This window comes from Periplaneta americana, chromosome 6 (genome assembly GCF_040183065.1).
Source record: "Periplaneta americana isolate PAMFEO1 chromosome 6, P.americana_PAMFEO1_priV1, whole genome shotgun sequence".
In the NCBI taxonomy this organism is placed as follows: domain Eukaryota; kingdom Metazoa; phylum Arthropoda; class Insecta; order Blattodea; family Blattidae; genus Periplaneta; species Periplaneta americana.
In genome coordinates this window covers 136,749,727-136,773,135 of record NC_091122.1, presented here as the reverse complement: position 1 = coordinate 136,773,135, position 23,409 = coordinate 136,749,727, and the positions used below count along the sequence as shown (strand labels likewise).

Below are 23,409 nucleotides of genomic sequence, written 5' to 3'. Positions count from 1 at the left end.
TTTTCCATCAGTCTCAATGTAATGACTATCTGTTGGAACAACACCAAAGTGCAATTTACATAAATTTAATATTATGGTATACCATTTCTTAGCATACTTAGTTTTTCGAGTACACAGATTATTCATTAATACCGTTATATAAGAGTCTCTGAGCATGTCTATTTATATTTTTGGCAAGTAATTTAAAAAGTGTGTGCTTATTCATACTTATCGAAGAATCTTTAAATGTTATGTTTTACATGAATTTATAATATTTCCAATTTAATAAACTGCATTTTGTAAGGCAACAAATTACAATATTCTGCTGTATGGGAACTATGGAAAGAGGACAGTAAGATCTGCATTTCAGAATTAAAATACGCTACTTCTCAGGATTATGCTTACATAATTTCAGCCTCTATGGCATTATCTATGATTCAGAACTAGTTGTACTAACACTTTAATAGTTACTTTTGTTTTATCAGTAACTTTGGAAATATACAGTACCGTTTATCTCTGACTAAAGTTCTGGATGATACGTACATCTATTATCAGGCAGTAAGTTACAGCTCACTTAACAATTTGTGTCAGAGGAAAAACAATTGTTTGTATACGTCTTTAGTCTCATCAGTGAAATATATTATTAGTCAGCGATGTATGCAATGGAGGAGGAAAGGAACTGGCCACACTACCCCACTATTTCCTGGCTTAGTTGTCTCATGAGTGATGCCTCATTGGCGTCGCTTATGAGGTTCCAACCTGCCTTCAGACAGTTGACTAAACAACAACAATATCGTTGTATAAAAATTCATATAAATACCGATTTAAAAAATGGAGAGGCATTGTGAACCGTGCTTCAAATATCTAGAATAAAAATACCATATACCTAGAAATCGCTGGGAGGTGATTGGATAATTGTTTCAAGCATGTGGAATTATTTAAACATTTTGTGGAAATTTTTCCCATACATATCATACTGATATATCAAATCTTCGGGTTATATCTATACAAATTTTAATTTCTTCTTTGTTAATTGTAAATTACTCTTTGTACAGTTTTATAAATGAGTAAATAAATTATTCGGTTTTAGGAATGGCTGTACAAAATTTAACTATCAGTATGTGGAAATAATGGTTTTTAAATGTACAAAGAAATTAATCATGTGGGTGCAACCAAATGGTACTCCTTGCTGCAGGGCAACTATCCCTTCCCGGTTTCTCTCTCTCTTAGCACAGGTCTCCAGGTCAAACCTACTGATACCTACTGATAATATGTCTTTTACTTCTGAAGAATAATAAAGTTGGTAACACTAAAGAAAGTGTGACAGTAAATGTGAAAACAATAATCAGTAAGATACATTATTTCGATGGGTAAGAATACAAAGGTTGTATGTCCATAAAATACAGTTTGTGAGAAATGGAAAAATAAGTTTTTGAGAGTAGCTAATCATAGGATTTTACCTTGTTGTTGGAATCATTTTTAAGGATGGACATACTTTGTCCAGAATGAAGATTATACCAAGATAAATCAACCTGTACCATTTAAATTCATTTCATTTTTTAATACAACCATTTTGCTCTTAGCCATTGATTTAATGAACTATATCGCCATTCTAAGTGTATTTCTAGAAAAAACTAATTAACCAAACCACTGTGCATATTGTTTATATTTCATGTCTCCTCGTTTGAACAGTGTAATGTTCTAGTCAAATTTATACAATTTTAATTAAAGTAACTTGATATCGTGCAGTTTTATGGGACTACAGCAATAATAATTTTTATTTCGTTTAAATAATTTTAGTCGTCAATATTGCAGCTGTGCATTGATCATACGAATGACGATAAGGTTGTTTGTTCATGGCACTTTATGTTGTTATTTTATGTTAGACAATTAAGGATTTTTTTATCAATAATATATTTTTTATGATAATAGGCTAAATAAAAGTCAGTACCGGTATTACAGTTGTATGATCATGTGATCAAATATGTAAATGTGATCATACAACTGTAATATTGACTTTTATTTATTATTATATTGAATCAGTGATCACTCTAAGAATTTTGGTTATAGCATTTCTCAATATTATAATAACTTATATTTTCTGTGAAGTGCTCATTTTATTAATTTAACATTTCTCTTATTTCTTCGTTAATACGTCATTTGCATATGTATTACGAAAGTTACAAATTATGAAATTCTGAGTGGTAAATAAAAGGTTACTTTATTTCACTTATTTTTTTAATCGCTGTATCAACTGCACGGTTTAGGCCTACTTATTAATATCTGACTATGTGGGCTATATGCAATCTTGGTGTGTAATAACATTAACTTTGGCTTTGTAGTATAACCAGCCTCGTTACTAATATACCAGCAGGCCTACCTAATAAATTTCTTATAGCAAAAAATAAACTAATCACACACACTCTTGTTATTACAGTAGCTCTACTCAAAAACTATAATGTAACACTTGATACTTAAACACATCTTGAATAAATTTCAAGCCTAAGTTTAATAAATATAGTTATCTCCATGCACCCCTAAGAACCTTTATGACCTATAGATAGGGGATACCTTTTAGATGTCCAGAAAATAAATTTTGAATTCGCGTATTTTGGCTATTTACAGTTACTGTACTGAATTTCATATTATTGAACTCGGTTTCATCTTTTCATGCATCTATTTTCCATAAGTTTTGGTGTTAAAAGATCCAGATCAAATTATAGTCTTTCTTTAACCCTCTTGACATTAATAGGACATAATATATATTGTAATTAAATAAATTACTAAACATAAATAGATAATTACATGAAAGTATCGATATTATTATTATTATAAATATAATACAGGTATATTCGCTGTAAAAATATATACAAAGAGTTCCTATGCAGACAGATCCCAGGTACTAGCAGTCATGTTTTATTGGCTTATATGAAGATAGTTTGGAGTGCCTGTCCTGAGGAAACTAAGCAGTAGGGGGTGAAGTGGACCAGTCTGCATAGAGAGGCATGTACAGACCTGTTCGTGTGCCAGCATATGATCACTTGCTGCCCACCAACAGATTTTATTAGGTGGAGATTGGAGTGGGACTGGTTTGGATAGGAACTCTCCATAGACTTACATGTAGACTTTCCATTAACATAGATTTCTTGAGGGCGCTTGTTTTGCACCTTATGTTATGCTTCACATTGTCAGTGATAGTAAAATTGTATAAAAAGAAGGTAGTCAGGACATGAGATACAACAGCAACAGGAATAATAATTTCAACTATCTGTTATTATTATCCACTGTTTTTGAGAAGTTAGTTCTTTTTAAATATACTTTAGAACTGTTATAAATTACATAAATTTACTATGGATCCGCATCCGGAGTGTTCAATTCTATTTTAATTAACATTTTTGTAATTATCTCAATTTTTGGGTATACTTGAAACTTCTCGATTTTTTATTCTGTTCCAATCCATTATATTCTACTACAGAGGTGTGCATATTATTAAACTCAGCTCCAGATTTTTACATATTTATAACCAGAGGTAAGAAGTTCGTACCGAAACTGTTAAGTTGTGTAAACTTGGACTATATCCTCCGAATGAAGAGTGGTAATGCAGCTCTCACCATCAATAAAAACAGAAAAGCAAACATGTACAGTCAGGTGGTAACCAAATTTGTCTTTGTATCTTAGAATAAGAAACGAAATAGACAAATAATATTGTTTACAAAAAAATATATTTGACAATTAGAATCTTCATAATTTCCAATATAAAATTATTTACCCATACATATAGGAATTATCTCTGATTGAGGTTCTGCTGTTAAAGGTCTGTCAAACAAGGCCCACCCCTTTTTATGCCAAAAGTATGTGCGATATCTACTACTGAAGATAACAACAGCGATTGAACCCTCTGCTAGTGAGTATTTAACAGCAGTAGTATCACATTCCCACTGTAACTGGTTAGCCGCCATTGTGTAGTTTTTCTGTACTAGCAAGTTTTTAAGATGAAAACTGAGGTAAAGTTTCATTCTTCCTTGCTTTAGAATTAGGAAATAGCCGTTAAGAATTCATTTGAACACTCTTTACATGTTCCTATTACAGTAATACTTTGTTGAGTGTTAGCAAAAGAGAGGGAATGGAACTTGGTACGTTTTCCATCCTCTTTGCTTCTACTTTGAACTTTACAAATTGTATTAGAATAATGGTGGTTATTAGTGTTGTTTTGTGTTTCAAAGTAGCATGGCTACGTTACTTATTCATGTCTCGAGTTTTCTTCCTTTTAAAATACGTATAATGAAATTGTATTCCTTCATTTGACTCGGGAAGAAATAACTTCGATGTTCTTGGTTCGTCCAGTTGCATTCACAGAAAGAAAACAACCAAAATAGCACTGTTGTGTTCATTTTGTTAATTTTCCGTCCAAGATACTCTATATAGGCTATTTGTTGCTATCGTACAGAATCCACTTTGCTGCGATTCTGTATATAGGCCTAAAGTAAAACTTTCTGGAAACTTACACCTTCCTTCTTTGAGACTAGTCTATCTTCACAAAATAGCAATACTGTAGATAGGTAGAATCTTCACTAGTGTCACAGTTCCTTCAGGTGATTGTATCACCATTGTCAAGTTATTTCTCTTTTCTTATACCTGAGAATTGGTTTCATGTGAAACAATAGTTCTCTGTGTGTGTTATCCGGTAGTTATAATGCTTATATCGGTCTTCAGTTTACTTTCTTCTGTGAGTTTCTTATGTGCTGTAAAAGAGTAATGAAAGAAATTCATTATAACTCATATCTGCATAATAATTACTTTTCACGACTGGGAGTAAATCGGTTTTTAGGTTCCAAAATCGGTAGAGAAATATAACATCTCCTTCATAGGGAAAGAAAGTAGTACCGGTATTTTCCTCCCTAAGGGAGAAAAGTAGTAGCGCTATTTCTCTCCCATAGGGAGAAAAAGTAGTACCGGTATTGCTCTCCCTAAGGGAGAGAAATGTAACATAACAATAAAACATATCAATTGTTGTTGCTATGATATTTCCTTTGTGCTCAAATGCGGCAATTTACTCTCAGTCATGAAAAAATGTATATACACATTACGGGATCGAAACACAATTTTCTCCTCAGTACATACAGTATACATACCTTGGGATAAATCCCTTGGGCTACAATCATGTACCTCGGAAAAAATCATGCGTTTCTCTCCCTTAATATGTAATATAATATTATTCCTGCTCATGATTTGATAAATTGAAAATTTGTTTTTAAATATACGCAGAAAATTAATATATTGGAATGTTCCATGTTTTATAATTAATATAAATTTACTATCCAGAGTACCATTAAATTATAAAATATATCCCAAAGTATTAAAAAGTAGGCGTAATATTATAAGAAAATGTTTAATTTGAGACTTTTCCATTTTAATTTAATTAAATCTGTCATTTTAGTGCATAAAAATTCTTATCATCATAATAAAACGAACGTTTAAAATATAAGTTCACTTATATTTATTTTATATGGAGGCTGTACCGAAAGTCATAATTGCCCTGTGAATTTGAGGAAACAGTGACGGAACATATTATTGTGCCGAATAGGACATCTTAACATCTGTTGGTGTACCATTTAAATTAACAGACAGAAAGTAGCCTCACTAAGGACACCACAACAATAGTTAAAAAGATAGTCGACTACTGTGTTTCATTTCGGCAACAGGCTGTCATAAAATTTCGGACGTTTACAGATAGCTTACAGAAAGCTTATGGATAATCTTCTTTGAGTCTCATTAGTGTTTGATGTTTAAAACCGGCAATATAGATATTGTTGATCAACCCTACTTTATACAGCTTCATCGGAAGACAACGAGAAGAGACTTGACACCCTTACCAAGAGAATCGTCCCATGTAACTGTTAGAGAAATGAGTACCATGCTTGGATAGGTCATAATGCCATCCCTGGTTGGAGAAGCTGCACTACAGAAAAAATTTATACATGATGAGTGCCTCATTTGCTGTCAGAGGAAGAAAAATTGCAGCGTAAAAATATTAGCCATCAGTTGCTTCAAGGGTGAGCAGGGTGATTGAAAGTTTAGTTCATCATTTTGATTCGGAAACCAAACGCCAAAACATAGAATGGAATGCTGAAGGTGTTGTAATGACTGACTCTCTCTCCTAAGCAAACTGTTAATGCAGTTCTGTATCAGGAAAGTGTGAAAAAGCTTTGTCGAGTGCTGCATGACAAATGACGTGCCAGAAAAGTAATTCATCAACATGACAATGCATCATCACAAATGACGTTCTACTATGCAATAGATTGAAAGAAACGGCTGGGAGATTCTTCATCATCTCTCCTACAGGCTTTATTTAGCACCATTAGACTTCTATTTGTTTGGTTTTGTCGAGGAAGGCCTGAGAGGTTAACATTTCAATATGGATGAAGAAGTGCAGGAAGCCTACATAGGCTGTACACAGCCAGAATAGACTTCTAACACACAGACATATTAAGACTGACAGAATGCTGACAAAAATGTGTTGATCGAGTTGGAGTTCACATAAAAATGAACAATCTTTGCGAAGTAATTTGATACATTTTCCTTTTACATGATCTTAAGCTCTGCAAAAATGAGCAATTACAACTTCCGGTACAACATTTGTAATTACGTAGACCTACTACAAGAATAAAAAAATAATATATAATTTTCTCTTTCTAGAAATAGCTATATCAACCAAGATTTAAGAGAAAAATATCTTATTATCGAAATAAATGCAAAAAACATGAATACAGAAAATATGTACAGTATTTTATTGATTTTTGAAAATATCAAGAAATAAATGATATTTCATTTACCTCTAATGAGATTATCAAGTTCATGCTCTGAGTAGTAGACAACAAAATCCTTAGGTTGTAGTCCGTTGAAAATTGCCACAATACTAGGTTTCAGATTATAAAAGAACAATGGCTGCTTGCGTGCTGTAAAATCCTGAGTAATACATTCAATAACCTGCAAAGTAATTAATACTTTTAAAATTTGCTGTGAGTTACAATAATGATAAATCAAGTTTACATAAATATTGTATGTATCAATAAAAGCTCTCATCCAAACATGGAACAATGTATTATATCTCTCTCTCTTAATAACTTCTCAATTAAATCACCTTTAATTGATATTATATTTTCTCAAAAAATAATGTATAATGATTTTAGTACCGGTACACATTACGAGAGAAATGGTAAAACTCGTACCTTTGCTGCAGTGAAGTCAGCACCATAAATATGTGAGCAGTCAATGACTACAGGAATAGCCTGCTTAATACTGTGTTTCGTCACCAGATTACGAACATAGTCAACTGAAGGGAAGATGAGACAGCGATCTGGAGTGAGAAGTAAGTATTCCACACCCTCTGGTGTCTGTAATGAAAATAATCACCAGTTTTAATCGAAATCATACAAAATATACAACAGTTATTAAATAAAATAGTAATTCATTTATTCAAAATTACTAATATGCATACATTCAATTGTTTGAGATCTCGAAATGCCGTATGTAATTAAATTGACTCTTACCACTTGATTTTCGATGGCGATCTTTGGACGTGCAGCGTGATACAAAATAAATAAGATGTTTATGCCTATGCCAACCAGAATTCCAATCTCAAGAGGTAGAGCGAGGCAAGCCACGAAGGTGCCAATGCCAGGAATCAGATCACTTTCTGTGAAATAAAATGGAATTGGTAAATTTCATTGATCTGCATATCTAACAGTACAACCCTACAGAAATTTTATTGTTTATTAAATATTAATAAACTGTTACTGATACAGAAATGTTTAGCCTATTCAGGAAAATAATCAATTTGATATAAACTAAACTGCACTCACTCTTCGTTTTCCACATGGGAATCACAACATGCACTTCCACCATGAAAATGACAGCTGCAATTATCATGGCTCCCAGTGCTGACTTCGGAATGTAGTAAAAAAGTGGTGTGAGAAACAACAAGGACAACATAACCAGTAAGCCTGTATAAAAAAGAAAATATGTACGTTAGATTTATTTAAATAACAATATTTTGATCTCACTTTCAACTCTATTGTACCAACCCTATTTTTTAAAATACTAATGATGATAATGGTGATGGTGATGGTAGTGATGATGATGATGATGATGATGATTATTATTATTATTATTATTATTATTATTATTATTATTATTATTATTATTTTGTAACACGAAATGAACACTGCAATTTAAACTGCATAACATTTATTCACAGGTTAATTTTAGGTACTAGGATATGTAGCAAACAAATTTTATTGCTTAGATCTAATAAGATCCTATAATTCAATCTATTTTAAATTTAAGGCATATTGATTGACATGATCGCGATAATATTTAAGTGGCATTTTTTACGGAAATGCATCTGCATTATAGTAGGTCCCTCAATTTTTTATCAGAGAATACTTGGATTTTAGCTGTTTCGCTAGGCAAAATTAATGTTGTAGGACTAAATGTAAATTTTTGTAAATATATCGTCTCCATAGCTGTATGTAAAACGGTTTATTTTGTAAATAAAGAGCCTAATAATAATAATAATAATAATAATAATAATAATAATAATAATAATAATTCACTATTTCATTCTTTTTTATAAGTTTCAGCTCCCTTAATTCCGGTACGGCAGCAGTAGCACACAGTACTTATTCTTTATGCTTGTTCTGACAGAAATTATTATGTCTGGCACAGTAATTGTGATAAAGTACTGGAATAATTTGCATTAAATCAATTCAAGAATACAGATCAAATTAAACAATTGACCATGAAATAAAGTACAGTACATTTAAACTCCCGTAATGTAGTATAATTTTTTTCCATTTGGCTCAGTATTGAAAGTAATTTAAATTTAATTTAATATAAAATTAATTTATTCATGGCAGTCTATATTTTCTCAAAATGCTGTTAATTTATTGTTTAATGTCATGGCTAGTGAAAATATGCGTAGGCCTAATTATCAAATTATTTTGCACATAATGTTCTAGAAAGAGAAAAAAAATATACCTAACATACCGGTATATAAAAATATAGCTTTATCAGTATTGGGGATGATGAAAACGTTTGTTTGCGCCAACAACTACAGTATAATTCAAGGTTCTCTGACATTGTAAAATTTCCTACTTTATTGGTATAGAGTGACAGAGTTATGGTAATTTAATGCAGATATTTGAAGGATTTACTAGCTTAAGAAACAATGTTAGCATTTGAAAACTAACTTAAAACTTTCTTAGTTGAAACGTTAAAAGTGTTATAATTTTAAAAAGATTATGTATCTTCTGATAGAGCAGTAGTTCGAAAGACACTTAAGATGACCCCACACTGATGTCGAAACGAGATCCGTCTCTCATAAGGTATCGGTACCGTACCGATACATAACCTCTTTAAAATTATAACACTTCAACTAAGAAAGTTTTAAGTTTTAAATAAGTGTTAACGTGAACAGGAATAATGAAAACTAACATTGTAATATTAAAAATAATTATACACCTACGATAATATATTTATATCTTTTAACTAAATTCAAATTCTATGAAATAGTGTGAGTTGTTTTATTTTATGAGGTAACCAGGAAATTATTTACATTTCAACTCCTGTTTGAAATATACAGAGTGTTTCTGAAGGTTGTTTACAATGGCTCAGGGATCATAGAGGAGGTAAAGAGAAACATTTTTGTTATGTGCCAAAAAACTGCATTTTGTAGAGAACTGGTACAGTATGTACAGTGTTAATTGTTCCATTTCCGTAACTCTGGCTAGTCAGTTATGTTTACGAATTTGGTCATGAAATTGTTGAAAGAAAACATAAGATGGCAACCTTCTATTCGGAAAGCATTATGCGTACGGACTCTTGCAGCACTACTGTTGTTTCATGTCTTTCCATATACTGATACTAGACGAATATCAGCCAGCTCAGGTAATTATAAACTTATAAACTCGTCTTCGAAGTGATACAGTCTGATTACAAACACACAAACTAACGATATAAACACAAGTGGAAGGTAATATCAGGGAGGTTGAGCAGTCTTAGATCCCTAAGCAATTCAACTTATCACAGTTAGCAGGAAAATACTGGATCTACAAGATTTTTGGCACATACCATAACAAAAATGTTCCTTTTACCTCTTCTATCATCCCTGAACCATTGTAAACGACCTTTTGAAACGCACTGTATGTGTAAATTAAGTATGCTTATTGTTTAATGAATTATTTGTTGAATGTTTAACTGGAATTTATAAATTATAATTAAAACCTTCAAACATCGCGTTTATATCAAATAAAGAGTGTGCTAATAATTATTTGAGCATTCCATTGTAATTCGCATTCCTGGTAGGCCCTATACCGATATTGTTGAAACATTACAATCATTCATTTACAAAAATTGATTAATGTTATGGAATGAAAAAGCAAGAAAAGAAACAATTCATGCCATACATGACGTGAAGAGAAGATGGTAGATATCAGCATACCTGTGTAGAGACCACCCAGAGGGGTACGGGCACCACTTGAATTGTTGACTGCACTACGAGATAGAGAGCCTGATCCAGGGAATCCTTGCACAAAAGAATTTCCAATATTGCATATTCCCATTGCCAGTAATTCTTGCGTTGCATCAACAGGCTTTCCATTAGCTGTAAAATCAAATACATTAGAATAGATTAATAATTCATCCTTTCTTCATCAATTTTTAAGCTATCTTGGTTACCAAGTAATGAAATTATTATAACCTTTAAGAACAAAATAGCCTACCACACCTCTCTTTCATTTCAGATAATGGATATTTTTTCGATCTACAGAGAAAACTTTATAATCTTCTGTTAGCAATTAATTTTATATTTTTACAAGCAGAATGAATATGCAGCAGATTTCAAAAGTCATAAATTATGTCTGTCGAAAGTTGTGTGACTGATTTTGATAATAGATTAAAAAATAGAAATACAAACACGTAGGCCAACAGCGAGACAGGGACTAAGCTTGCAGGAAACAGTAAAATATTTAATTAGTTAATGCCACATACAGGGTTAACTGTAAATAATGTCATTGATTTCAGGGGGTTATTCTTTGAGATATTTCAAACAAACAGTTTAATATCTTACATTTCTGCTCTTTTCACTTCCTTTCTGAGATAACAATTGTTTTATATGAAACATTTCATGGCGTGTTTTATGTTCAGACAATTTAAGAGAACAGTGTATTATGATAATACATGGTTGAAAGAATTTTATTTATTTATTTTTTCCTTTAAATATGCAGAAATTTGATTCGAATAAATGTGACATTTTAAAATGTATTTTTAGAACGAAAAGTTACATTTGCTCGGATCAATTTTCTGCATGACTGCTAAGTTTTTTTGCGACCAGAATATTTACATACTGTTACACAAAAATGCAATAACGGTTACAATTGTTGAAGATTACAGTCAAAATACGCAATATGTTACAATGTATCTTGTGTTAATTTAGCAGTTGTCCATACATTACTCAGAGCCTTTAATGTTTATTAAATGAATAAAACAAAGTTGTTCTAATTACTACAATTTTCACATGAACTGTACAACCCAAGGGTAACATTTTTACTTACAGAATGCTTTGCAAATTGCAATATCTTCCAGCAATGCCACGAGGGGAAGAATGATTATTCCAGTACCCAAAGTCGAAGTCATTTCTGTAAAAGTCGCTGTTTGATTTCCATTGTTAAATCCAAAGGGAGGAACTTTGATATCTGGAAGTCCTGCAGGAATGGAACCTGAAATATTAAAATGAAGAAAAATAAGTTTGATCCATAATAAGTAATGTAGTTGAACATTACCTTTATAATTAATATCAACCTTAAACTCTTCGATTAACTACAACCGTAATATATCTCCATGTAAAATAGGGTTCTCATTCTTCCGTGAGAGGAATAAGTAAAACCACAAAATGGCTGTCATCATAACCAGTCTCGAGAATGAAGCCTCAAATATTATATCAGCATATTATTTTGCTATTAGCCATGGAGTATAAAAGTGATTTGAATATCTCTTTATACAATAATTACATAACATATTTTGGCATATAATGTGTGTGTGTAGGCCTATTTTTTGTGATAATATTTTGTTAGTTCATTTCTAAATCTAATCATTACACAAACAAGGACACTCACCTGTGAGTAAAATTGTGTCTGTATTATCTAACCAGTAGCCTATAAAACCACAGACTATAACAAGAATTGCATTACGAGATGTTCCTATGAGCCAGAGAGTCTTGTTTATGATCCTATGAGTTGAGGTCTTCTCCATGTCATCTTTAGGTCCTACATTCACCATTGTTAGAAGCTGAAAAAGAGAATTTATAGACTATGATTAAAATTTTGCCATTTATTTTTCATTTCTCATTTACCACTATCTACAGTGAGATATATTTATAATCACAATTCTATTACCCTCTGTGGACGAGAATGAATGATTATCATAGTATCCATCAGATCCAAAGCTAGTGGATTGGAAATGGAATGAAGGCGATGGACTTTTGAGCCATAATATCTTTTAATGGCTTCTTTTGGGAAGAAAGCAAATCCAGGGCTCTTGGTCTGGTGTAGTAGACAAGTAACACCTAATATTTCTTATACTAAACAAGAGTGCTCCTTAAAAATGTATTTTGGACGCTGTGCCCGTGGTTACAACATTCAAATCTGAAGAAATCCATCCAAGACTCGGTTTCTGCAATAAAATAGGCCTACACTTCTTCAGGAGATATGTAAACCATTCAAAACTTCGTTCCACCTACTTAAATTATTGCATTACCGGTTCCAACTAAAATTGAAAAAAAATTAATGTATGTGAATTTTCTTTGTTGTAATTTTCTTTTGGATCAATTTATTTGGGTGCATTCTCCGGTGCATCAATCGTTCATGGGTCAAATTTCATTTGGGTGAATATTCTTTGTGTAAACTAGCACCAAACCTTCAACCCTAGTAATGATAATTACGATGATGAGGATGAGGAGGGAGAGGAAGACGATGATGGTGATAATAATATTAAAAAATGAGACTCACCCTCATCAGAAGGAGAACTACAATGCAGCTAACACCAAGAACTGTGTCCCACAGTCGAGTGTTATCCATCGCCCGAAACAGGCTGTCCCAGTTCTTTATGAAAGTGTTCCCTGATGCAGAAATGCCCATCACGTCTTTGACTTGCGAAGTGACTATGATCAGTGCTGCCGCTGACGTGAATCCAGAAGAAACTGGACCTGATATGAAGTCTATTACGAAACCTGCGAACACAAGAATAAAACACTGTGTGCTATATGTCATTTTAATGATGCATTTTTTTCCATCTCCATGCCACAAACTTCAAAAGGAAACTTGGAAGATAGAAACACTCTGCTTTTATAATCTAGCCATACATTCAACGTCAGAGAAAAATATATAGCTTCACACTTGAGTGGAGATTGAACCCAAGTAATTTATGACCAAGAGAGGAAAATAACTTTTCAACATCTGGGTTCAATCCGTGCTTTTCCAATCTGTAGCCAGCTGCTCCATTAATTGTGATAAGGCTGGGTGTACTGTTAACTGATGTGTATCCAGACAATTTAAGAAACTGTGATGCCAAAATAATTACTTTTAAGAATATTTTTAGGCACATAAATTAAATTGTTTGATCTTAGTGGAGTCACTGTAACTACTTACATAAGTTACTACTAACACTTCAATATGGTATGCATTTTGATAACAACTACTGTAAAATTTCAATAATTCATATTAAGATGTGGCGTCATTTGCTATTTTGGGGAGGGGGGGTAATAAATGACTATGAAATTGTCAATACTTTTTTTTTAAGCAGAACAGACAAGACTAATTTATAGTTGCATAGAATGTTGTATGTAACAATTTTCTAACTTTTCAGGTAACAAATAAATCAAAGTTCCACAGTTGATTATTTTTTCATATTCTTCTGCTACACTTATTAGAGCAATATCAAGATATTCTAATAATCTAGTATTTAATACTCACCTAAGCCTAGAATGCCCATAAGAAGTTCAACACAACCGACGAAAAAACAAAGTAAGATGGCATAGTAAAATGCAACTTCTCCAAGATTTTGAACTTGCTGAAAGGTCAGAAGTGATACTATAGCTGTGGGCCCCATTGGTACATCTTTGCAGCTGCCAAATATGATGTATAGGAAACAGCCTAAGAATGATCCATATAAACCATACTGAAATGTACAACACATTATAATCAGTACAGTCAAATATACGTACAGTATATTCATGAAAGGAATTATGACATATCAAAACTATAAATGAATGTAACTATTTTTACAAATTGTAAATTAATATATTAATATGAAATCAATAGAATACAATTCTCATTTAAATTAAATGTCATTTATGATTGCTTCTTTCAATTACGGTATTGCAAATATAATTTAGGAGATTGCAATTTACACGTGGCACACACAAAAGTAGCGTTTGATTGTATTTTTTTGTTGGTTATTTAACGACGTTGCATCAACTACGAGGTTATTTAGCGTCGATGGGATTGGTGATAGCGAAATGAGGCCGAGGATTCGCCATAGATTACCTGACATTTACCTTACGGTTGGGGAAAACCTCGGAAAAAACCTAACCACGTAATCAGTCCAAGCAAGAATCGAACCCATACCTGAGCGTAACTTCGGATCGACAGGCAAGAGCCTTAGCCGACTGAGCTACGCTGGTGGCTTGGTTGTATATTGCTGGCTTGAGTGGTGTAAATGGTAGAGGTATAGAAATTCTCTACAGCTTGGCCTGAAGGGTTGTGGGTTCGAATCCTACTTCGGGCATGGGTATTGTGTTTGTACTAGTTTAATAAAAAGGGAAAACAACTGTAAAACAAAGAAAACTTGAAAATAGCCTCTGACCGATAAAATTATTATTACTCGACCAAGGCGAGTGGAGCCGTGGGCGTAATGTGAACAATCGCGATGCGGTATTACGAACGCAGGAGCAGTAGCGACACGGCTCCGGACTGCAGGACTCCACTGGCCTTGGTCGAGTAATATACAGTAGGCCTGTATTAACCTAAGTGTATATACAGATCTTTATTAGTGCTTATGCGCAGCCTATGTGTGACTTTATCACTGGTAAACAGAGAATATGATAATACGATCTGAAGACTGGACATAAAAAAGGCTGTAAGTATTTTTTTTTTTTCAAAATAGAGTCTATGTCCCTGGCTTCATCAAATAAGACAAGAGGAAAGTTCCATTGTAATGTTATTTAGAATCTAGCTTCTCCCCAAAATATATGATACGAGGTACTGTATTATACTACTAGTTGCACAAGAAAGTTCTTTTTTTTCTCTTTGGCAGTCTTTCTTTATATCCAGTCTTCTTAATGGTAATTTCTTATGAGCTGTCGATGTGCCTTATATGTAACATATATGTAAATCGTTTTTGTCTTACTCTGTTCCTAAGAAATTACAATATAATTTTATATTCTCTCTCTCTCCCTCCCTCCTTTCTCTCTTCACCTCCCTTTTTCTTATTCTCTTATTTATTATTTATCTTGCTTTTGTTACTTCTCACGTATTTTTTATCTTACATTTAATTGTAGTACATAACTTATAGTCCTATTTCATTTCAACGTATCTTATATGCAGCTCCCGGGATTCGACCCAAGAGCTTGACTAATAATAATAATAATAATAATAATAATAATAATAATAATTATTATTATTATTATTATTATTATTATTATTATTATTATTATTATTATTATTATTATCGCTATGCTATGAAGCGACTTGCTAGATTCACTCAAAAATATTTCACTTAATATTAATTATTGTTTAAAAATAATAATAGACCTATGAAAATTGCACCCAAATAGGCAGAGAGGAATTACATTTTTGCATATTCAGTCTTTCAAGGACCTTGTTATTTTTGCACATAGTTCAAAGTTATTTATAATGTACATCAACAGATGGCGCCAGGTTAAGGGTCACTTCCTGAAACAATTCAGATGATTGGAAAATACTACGTTCTGGTTATGTCTCAGCCTAATTCGGAATGTAACTTTTGTTGTTGGGTAGAACTAAGGTCCCCCCCCCCCACACCCCTGCTTGTGACTGTAGATGGAAACAGGTTAAATGCCGCTTCCTGAAGCAAATAAGGTGAGTAAAAATGTTTCGTACCTAATTCGGAATGTACCGGTAATTTTGTGTTCGTTGGGGAAGGAGGGAACTGACGCCCCGCTCCACACCTCCCACTTGGAGTTATCATTTTCAAACTCCCACTGGTTCATAATAGAAATAGGAAAGACAGCATTGAAACCAATGAAGTACACAGGGACAAGTAGTACCAGTACTTCCAGTGAGGTTAAGTTAATGGAAAAACGACTTACGTGCCAGTAAGACATTTTATTACATTATGCTACATATGGAACACCGACAGCTCATAAGAGGTTAGCCAGTTAATTTAATATTTTTATCACATATAATTTACAATCTCCTAAATGATATTATCGGCGTCCCTGTAGCTCAGTTGGTATAGCAACTGGTTACAGACTGAAAGATCCCGGGTGGTGACGGAATTTTTTATCATGCAAAACTTTCAGAACGGCCGCGGAATCCACTCAGTCTTCTTTTAAATTGAGTACCGCGGCTTTCCCGGGGATAAAAGACGATAGGAACGTAATGCCGACCACTAGGGTCATGAAAGCATGCGGCTCTACTTCCATGTCTTCCATATGCCTTCATGGCGTGTGGAGGATAAAGTCTACCTTTCTTTTTTATCTTATTACATTTTCAGTAGCTGAATTAAGCAGTAACAGATCAGACATTTAAATGAAATAAGAATTCTATTTTATTAATTTCATATTAATTTACGAGTAGCAAATCACGTTACGATTATTGTTTAAGTAGTTATATATAATAATTCATCTCTTAAATAAATACATAAATCTGATAGTATCTTACGTTTCCGTAAAATATTTCAATAAAATTCTCATAAGCCTCATGGAAAGCGTATTTCCAAACCATTCTATATAAAAAGAGCGCAAGTAGCCTAAAATAAACTTTCAGTGTCGCCAACGTTTGTACACGCAGACAAACCTATTTAATGATGTAAGGAAAAACATTCGGTTATCATCAATAACTTCACGGCATTGGCTCCATGTCTGGACTGTTCCAACTTCAATATTCTTATGGGGAAAGAGATGTTTCAAGTACCTCATACGTCGTCCAATAGAACCAGAATTTATTAGTGTATTTTTTAACATGGAACTTTTAAATGGGCGGCTATTAGGGAAAAATGTCCGTTACCATATTTTACGAAGTAATAGTCCAGATCATATATAGATTGCTCATTCCTATGTTAAAATCGGTTGCACTTTGAAGAGAACAACCGCCAGGATCGCCACCCGTCCGCCGTAAACGAACACAAGATGGCAGTACAGTTGCTAATGCAATTCAAATGGGAGTTGTGACGTGACTCCTTATGTAACAACTAGATGGCAGCATAGTGAACCTGACAAAATTTGTTACCGTCAAAGCCTATAACGCCGAGCAATCTGGGTATATATGATCTAGGGTAATAGGCTACTTTACGCGCATCGTTAGCAGGAGAGTGCCGATGCAACTCGCAACTCATTATTCCTCAGCAGCAGCGGGCAGATGCCCATGCAGCTACAATATACTCGCATAATTATTGAAAAAAGAAATAAGTTTGAATGTCATTGTATGTACAGTATAACAATTATGCATTCAATTCAAGATATTACTAATGCTTGACAGCGAATGTCGTCCCAGTAGTCTAGGAGTGAAGCATTCTCCTCCAGACCTAAGGGTTGCGAGTTCAAACCCGACCGAGGTTGTTGGATTCTTCAGGACTTTAAGCGGCGTGTCTTGCGTCGAAGTTTTCCAGCACGTTGAAGACCTCCAAGTCTAAATTAGAGCCTCTGGGCTAAATTTTTTCTCTCTTGCATCTGGTAATAGGCCTACTTAGTTGCATAGATAGCCTACTCTATAGCATTTGAGGCGGTGAGCCAATCACTTGTCTCTCTGCCTCAAGTGTAATTGAATTCCTTGCAGATATTGAAACCTCTGCTAGGGAGATATAGGCCACTCGGTATCTCGTGAAACCTATCTGTGTATCAGGGGAAGAAGAAAGTGGACTGAGAAGCTTCCCTCCCTCGCTACGTTCCTACTCGTAGCCATCGACTCGGTTTTCCCCACCATAAAGTGTTTACTATATGCTACGGCGCACACAAGCATTTGGTTTCATGAGATACCGTAACGAATGAACTATACTCATGTTCCGACTCCGGAACTATGGGTTAATACGCGTATGTTATGTGTAGTTGAATAGTTCCATAATGTTGTAAGTTGCAGACGTTAATTGTGTTCAATTTTTCATACACCAGTACATAGCAAATTACTTTAAATCAAATTAACATGGGTAAAAATTATCACTGAACTTAGGAGAAGAATATTTAAAGACGTAATTGTAGTCATTCTTTTTAGAATTATCTGGAATATTGATATGTAATAAAAGTCATAACATGTGTTAATGCTTTGTAACTGTTGAAAGAAAAAAGCAATGATATGAATAAAGTAATTAGATTACTATCCTTGTTATCTTCGTGATATCTTTGAAAGCAGAACTTAAGACGATGTGAAACTTATGAGCTGATGATTTTTAATCTTTGCTGCCAATCTGGATTACTTTTTTGCATTAGATTTACAGCTTAATGTAATGTGTTGTGTGACAAATAATCAAGATAGATTGAGATAGGAAGTTTGACAACTTGAACTGTACTGACAGCAAATCATGATTCATTATTGAATATAAAATGGAAAGAGAAGGCAAGTGTAATTTTCCTCAAGAGAATAATTAATAAAAGAAATGAGGTTAATGTTATCAGAATACACTACATTTTGTAACATATATGGTACTAGGAAATTAATTTGAGTTTGCGGAGTTAACCATAAGTATAATTTAAATTGAGGCAATATCTATTAGCGGTACTCGTAGCTTTATTGCCTGCACACAGCGTAACCTGAACCTAATTGAGGATTTTACCTTTAAAAATTAGTAAATACTTGCCTACAATAAATAGACCTAAGTATGTATTACTTTTAGTTTTTGAAATGAATGCCTAACAAATTAGGAAAATATTTAAATCATTAATTATATTGGAAATAAAAGCCAGTAGCCTACCTCCTTTAAACTAACTACCAAAACAGGCTCCAAATCATTTAAGTGGGTTATTCAATTTTACATTTAGAAATCGTTCGCCTAATTTCATGTGCATTGTATTCAATTTGAAACACCGTATGTCACATAATTAATTGTCATGATAATTGTGATATCGGTTTACAATTGTAAAAAACTTGTTTTTATAATATAAAATAAGTGCAAAGGTTATTTGTGGAGCTTGTTTCCAAAAGGTACTAAATCCATAATTTTCGAAAAATGAGTTATAAGTGGCAGCGCATACCTACTAGGTTTCGGCATCTCTTTATGGTGAACTCTTAAAAATGGATTCTGATATTTGACATGAATATGTCGATGTGCCAGAATGTACTGGCAAATAAAAGAATCGTAAAAATCTGCGAATTCATTGTAAACAAAGTATACTGAGATTGGGAAAGCGTAAAGTTGCTGCAAGTGCAAAACTTGAAATTTCATACAAACATAATAACTTTTGTAAAGCGTTATCCGTATCAAATAATGATACAGTAGGCTACGTGAAAAGAAGCAATACTGGGCCTAACATGGTATCACATGCACCTTTATTAATGCTATTGATGTCCACTACGATGTGTGATACGTTTTGCTTTTGTTGCTGCTGAGACAAGATATTAATTCTAAATGTTGTCTTGTATGTGAAACAACATTGTAATTAATACTGAATATCACGAAATATAATATTATTATTGTAAGTTATTTAGTCATTAAGTGCACTGTATAGAAACTCTTTCGAAATTTTATTCCAAAACGTACCAAATCCAAAATTAAATTCCCAATAACTTTGGAATAAAATGTGGAATAGTTTAAAATTTGCTATACAAATGTTAAAAGGTACAGACAAATCCTAACTCAAATATTGATATATTACAATAGTTATTGTAGCTTCAGTACGTTTTTCTTCTCTCCTGTAAAATTTATCCAGTTGGATTTGATACTGTTCTCCAACCAGGAGATAAACCGTGAAAGGAATGTGCTTACTATTGCGTCATCTATTGGAGCGAAGTAGATAGATAATATTAGAGTTATAACGTCAGTTTAAAAATCATGCGCTCTCCTGCATATGTTATTTACTGTATGGAGGGGATAAAAAAAAACAAGGAGATTAACCGTGATCTAATTTTGTAACTAGGGTAGTATAAAAATGTGTATATCAGTGTTATTGTTTGTGCTATGAGAGCTAGCCAATAGAGATACGAGTACCCACGTGTGTAACCTTATGACATCTTATGACATCAACATTCATTCACAGCATTACCCCGCTCCCTCTCATTCCCTGGAGACTTTCTCGTGGTTGGAGTACAGTACCTTTTGGAAATAAGCTCCACATTTGTACCACATGGACAACTTTACAATCAATACTTGTTGTCTGCCAATAAAATCTTCATTAAACTTCTATTAATTGCTTGTATTACTTACTGGTTTTCTATTATGAGTTTAAGAAAAGAAAAGGATGTAATATAGACAACAGAAACACGAATGCATAAAGGGGTAATATATAAATATAAAAATTGAATTTAACTTTGATGTAGCAATTCTGTGACTTTGAAAAGAGAGTTTTTTTTATTTTCTTTCCACTATTCCTCAACAGTTTTTATTAATGTTGAGTCACCTATATACAAAACAAAGCAAACCTACTTGTGTTGGAACACCGGCGATGTTGGCATATGCTAGAGACTGAGGAATGACGGTGAGTCCTACAGTGATGCCTGCAACAAGGTCTCCCACTGCATCCTGTCCGTTGTAACGAGGTAGCCAGGAGAGCACTGGCAGACGCTTGTACAATACTTTCTTCGTAAAAGATTTTCTGGCTTTTTCACGTATCCAGTTCGTGGCATCTTGTATACGACTCCCAGAATTATCATCATTTCCAACCACTGTAACATAAATGGTTCCAGGTCAAATTATTTGCGTGCTGAAACATAAAAAAAAAAATGTGGTTACATCGTATGATATGCCTATAGATCTCAGAATTTACAACTTTCTGGTTAAAATGTCTGAGAGGAATAATACGAATGTAGGTCAGGGTATAATAATCATATCATACATTTTATTTTTCCGTGAACAGCCGTACTGTGCATTTTTGCTCTACTTCCTGGAGCGTGGATAGATAAAATGTATGCACTACACACACGCACGCACACATACATACGATCTCACTCACACTCCCACACTTCACCGGTATATATCTGTTGGATAGAAATGGGCCTCACCATTCTATAGATAATCTTCTACGGTACCATTTTCTTTTAAGACAGGTGAAGGTTAAATAACATTTATAAAACTACTATCATGCCAGTCTATCATGTGACAATACCGTACCAAGACAGAGTGTGAAGAGGAAAGGTCGTTTATATAATTATCATGAAGAGAGTAATTTAGCGTATTATTACCAATATTGGATATGGAACCGATGGAATTTGTGTAGTATAATATCAACAATAATATCACAAGTGTTGATAATTTTCCGGTAATTTGATTAAGTTTTACGAATGTTTCTTGTCATGATAATTGGACGGAGTTTCGCAATAATAGGCCAACCGACAGTTTGAAAAAGAATGAGATATTTGCACAAATCTGTTGATGGCAGGCTAATTTAACTCGGAATCAAGAATTCGATATCAGAATTTTGCTGCTATTTATAAGCAAAAATTAGTTTATTGCATACAATTCATTTATTTATTTTGCTTTGAAATATTAATTCAACTGCTGGTCTCTTATTAAAAATCGGTTAGCCTTTTTTGGTATTATTTGTGCTATTTTTTTTTGTAATAGTATGAATGATATAATACTTCTTGAATAAAAGTTTTATAAAAAAAACATTTATTTCAATGGCCAATATCTCGAAACAGGTTTTTGGCGCTTGGTCTATTATTGCATAACTCCATTCAATTATTTCGAGACCGCGTTGAATTTCGATTATAACTTATGTAGTTAAAACAATAGGCCTAAGTGAAACACTACTACTACTACTACTACTACTACTACTACTACTACTACTACTACTACTACTGCTACTACACTGCTACTGTTACTGCTACTGCTACTGCTGCTGCTATTACCATTGCTACATTAAAATGAATGATTTCGGGACTTTTTCTTCATTCGAAAGATTATTATCAGGGAAAGGATTTATATGTAAATACATATTTACTTATAAAGCTAATATAATTTATATTTTGCATTATCTTTATGTTTCACAATGTGTAGGGTTGAAAAATCCTACTTTTATTTTCCATATTTTTCCATATTTTAGAGTTTAGTACATATTTTCGTTAATTTCCATATATTTTCCATATTTCATATAAAACAGTCCATATTATATTAGGTTTAACAATAAAACAAAACAAAATTCCATTAACTTTTAAAAATACATTTCAACAATAGAGATTTAAACACATGTTCAGTAATCCCTTTAACATCAGAGTTATTTGAAAATTAGCAGTCCTATCAACAATGGGAAAGTAAGTTACAAAACTGTATTAATTTAATTTAAAATTTTTAACAGACTTCAGTTGTGCAGCTCAACAGTTAAATGCCAGTCAGAGTACACATAGGTTCAGTTTTGTAAATCATACTATAAAGACGGTAAATATGCCAAAAGTACGTCATTCAGTCAATTTAAAATCAAAACTAACAAGTTACATTTCAGAATTTAAAGAAGATGGTTTATCAACTGACAATAAAATATTATTTTGTAATTTGTGTCAGTGTGCAGTATCATCTACACAAAAGTTCCTGGTGCAACAACACATTACAACTAGTAAACATCAGGCCAACAAACAACTAAATTCCAAGCAGAGACAATTGTTTTTAACACAACCAACAACATCGAATGTAAGATCTGAGTTTAACATCGACCTGTGCCGTTCTCTCATCTCTGCTGATATTCCTCTCTACAAACTAAAGAATAAGGTCTTCAGGGAATTCCTTGAAAAATATACTCAACATACAATCCCGGATGAGTCAACACTTAGGAAGACGTATGCTCCATCCATCTACGATGAGACAATACAGAAGATAAGAGATGAAATTAAAGATAGTTCAATTTGGGTTTCCATTGATGAGACTCCCGACAAAGAAGGTAGACTTGTTGGTAATGTAGTTATCGGTTTGTTAAGTGAACAATATTCTGAACGAATTCTTTTACATTGTGATGTTCTAGAAAAGTGCAATAACAAA

The 23,409-nt window shown here is 33.1% G+C and overlaps 2 protein-coding genes across 2 annotated transcripts in view; one reads left to right on the top strand and one right to left on the bottom strand.

Annotated features, from left to right (window-relative positions):
* The window catches only part of LOC138701774 (uncharacterized), a 233,051-nt gene that overhangs the window by 4,326 nt on the left and 205,316 nt on the right, over positions 1-23,409 (top strand). The gene's annotated exons all lie outside the window — the stretch shown is intronic.
* The window catches only part of LOC138701772 (sodium-independent sulfate anion transporter-like), a 37,397-nt gene continuing 15,513 nt past the window's right edge, over positions 1,526-23,409 (bottom strand). Inside the window, exons 2-12 of the mRNA XM_069829020.1 lie at positions 20,866-21,104; positions 14,007-14,211; positions 13,044-13,264; positions 12,153-12,324; positions 11,592-11,756; positions 10,481-10,642; positions 7,842-7,982; positions 7,530-7,675; positions 7,209-7,373; positions 6,813-6,966; positions 1,526-4,721 (exon numbers count right to left, since the gene is read on the bottom strand). Coding sequence (XP_069685121.1) covers positions 4,657-4,721; positions 6,813-6,966; positions 7,209-7,373; positions 7,530-7,675; positions 7,842-7,982; positions 10,481-10,642; positions 11,592-11,756; positions 12,153-12,324; positions 13,044-13,264; positions 14,007-14,211; positions 20,866-21,104 — 1,835 coding nt within the window. The 3' untranslated portion in view covers positions 1,526-4,656. The remainder of the gene's footprint in view (positions 4,722-6,812; positions 6,967-7,208; positions 7,374-7,529; positions 7,676-7,841; positions 7,983-10,480; positions 10,643-11,591; positions 11,757-12,152; positions 12,325-13,043; positions 13,265-14,006; positions 14,212-20,865; positions 21,105-23,409) is intronic.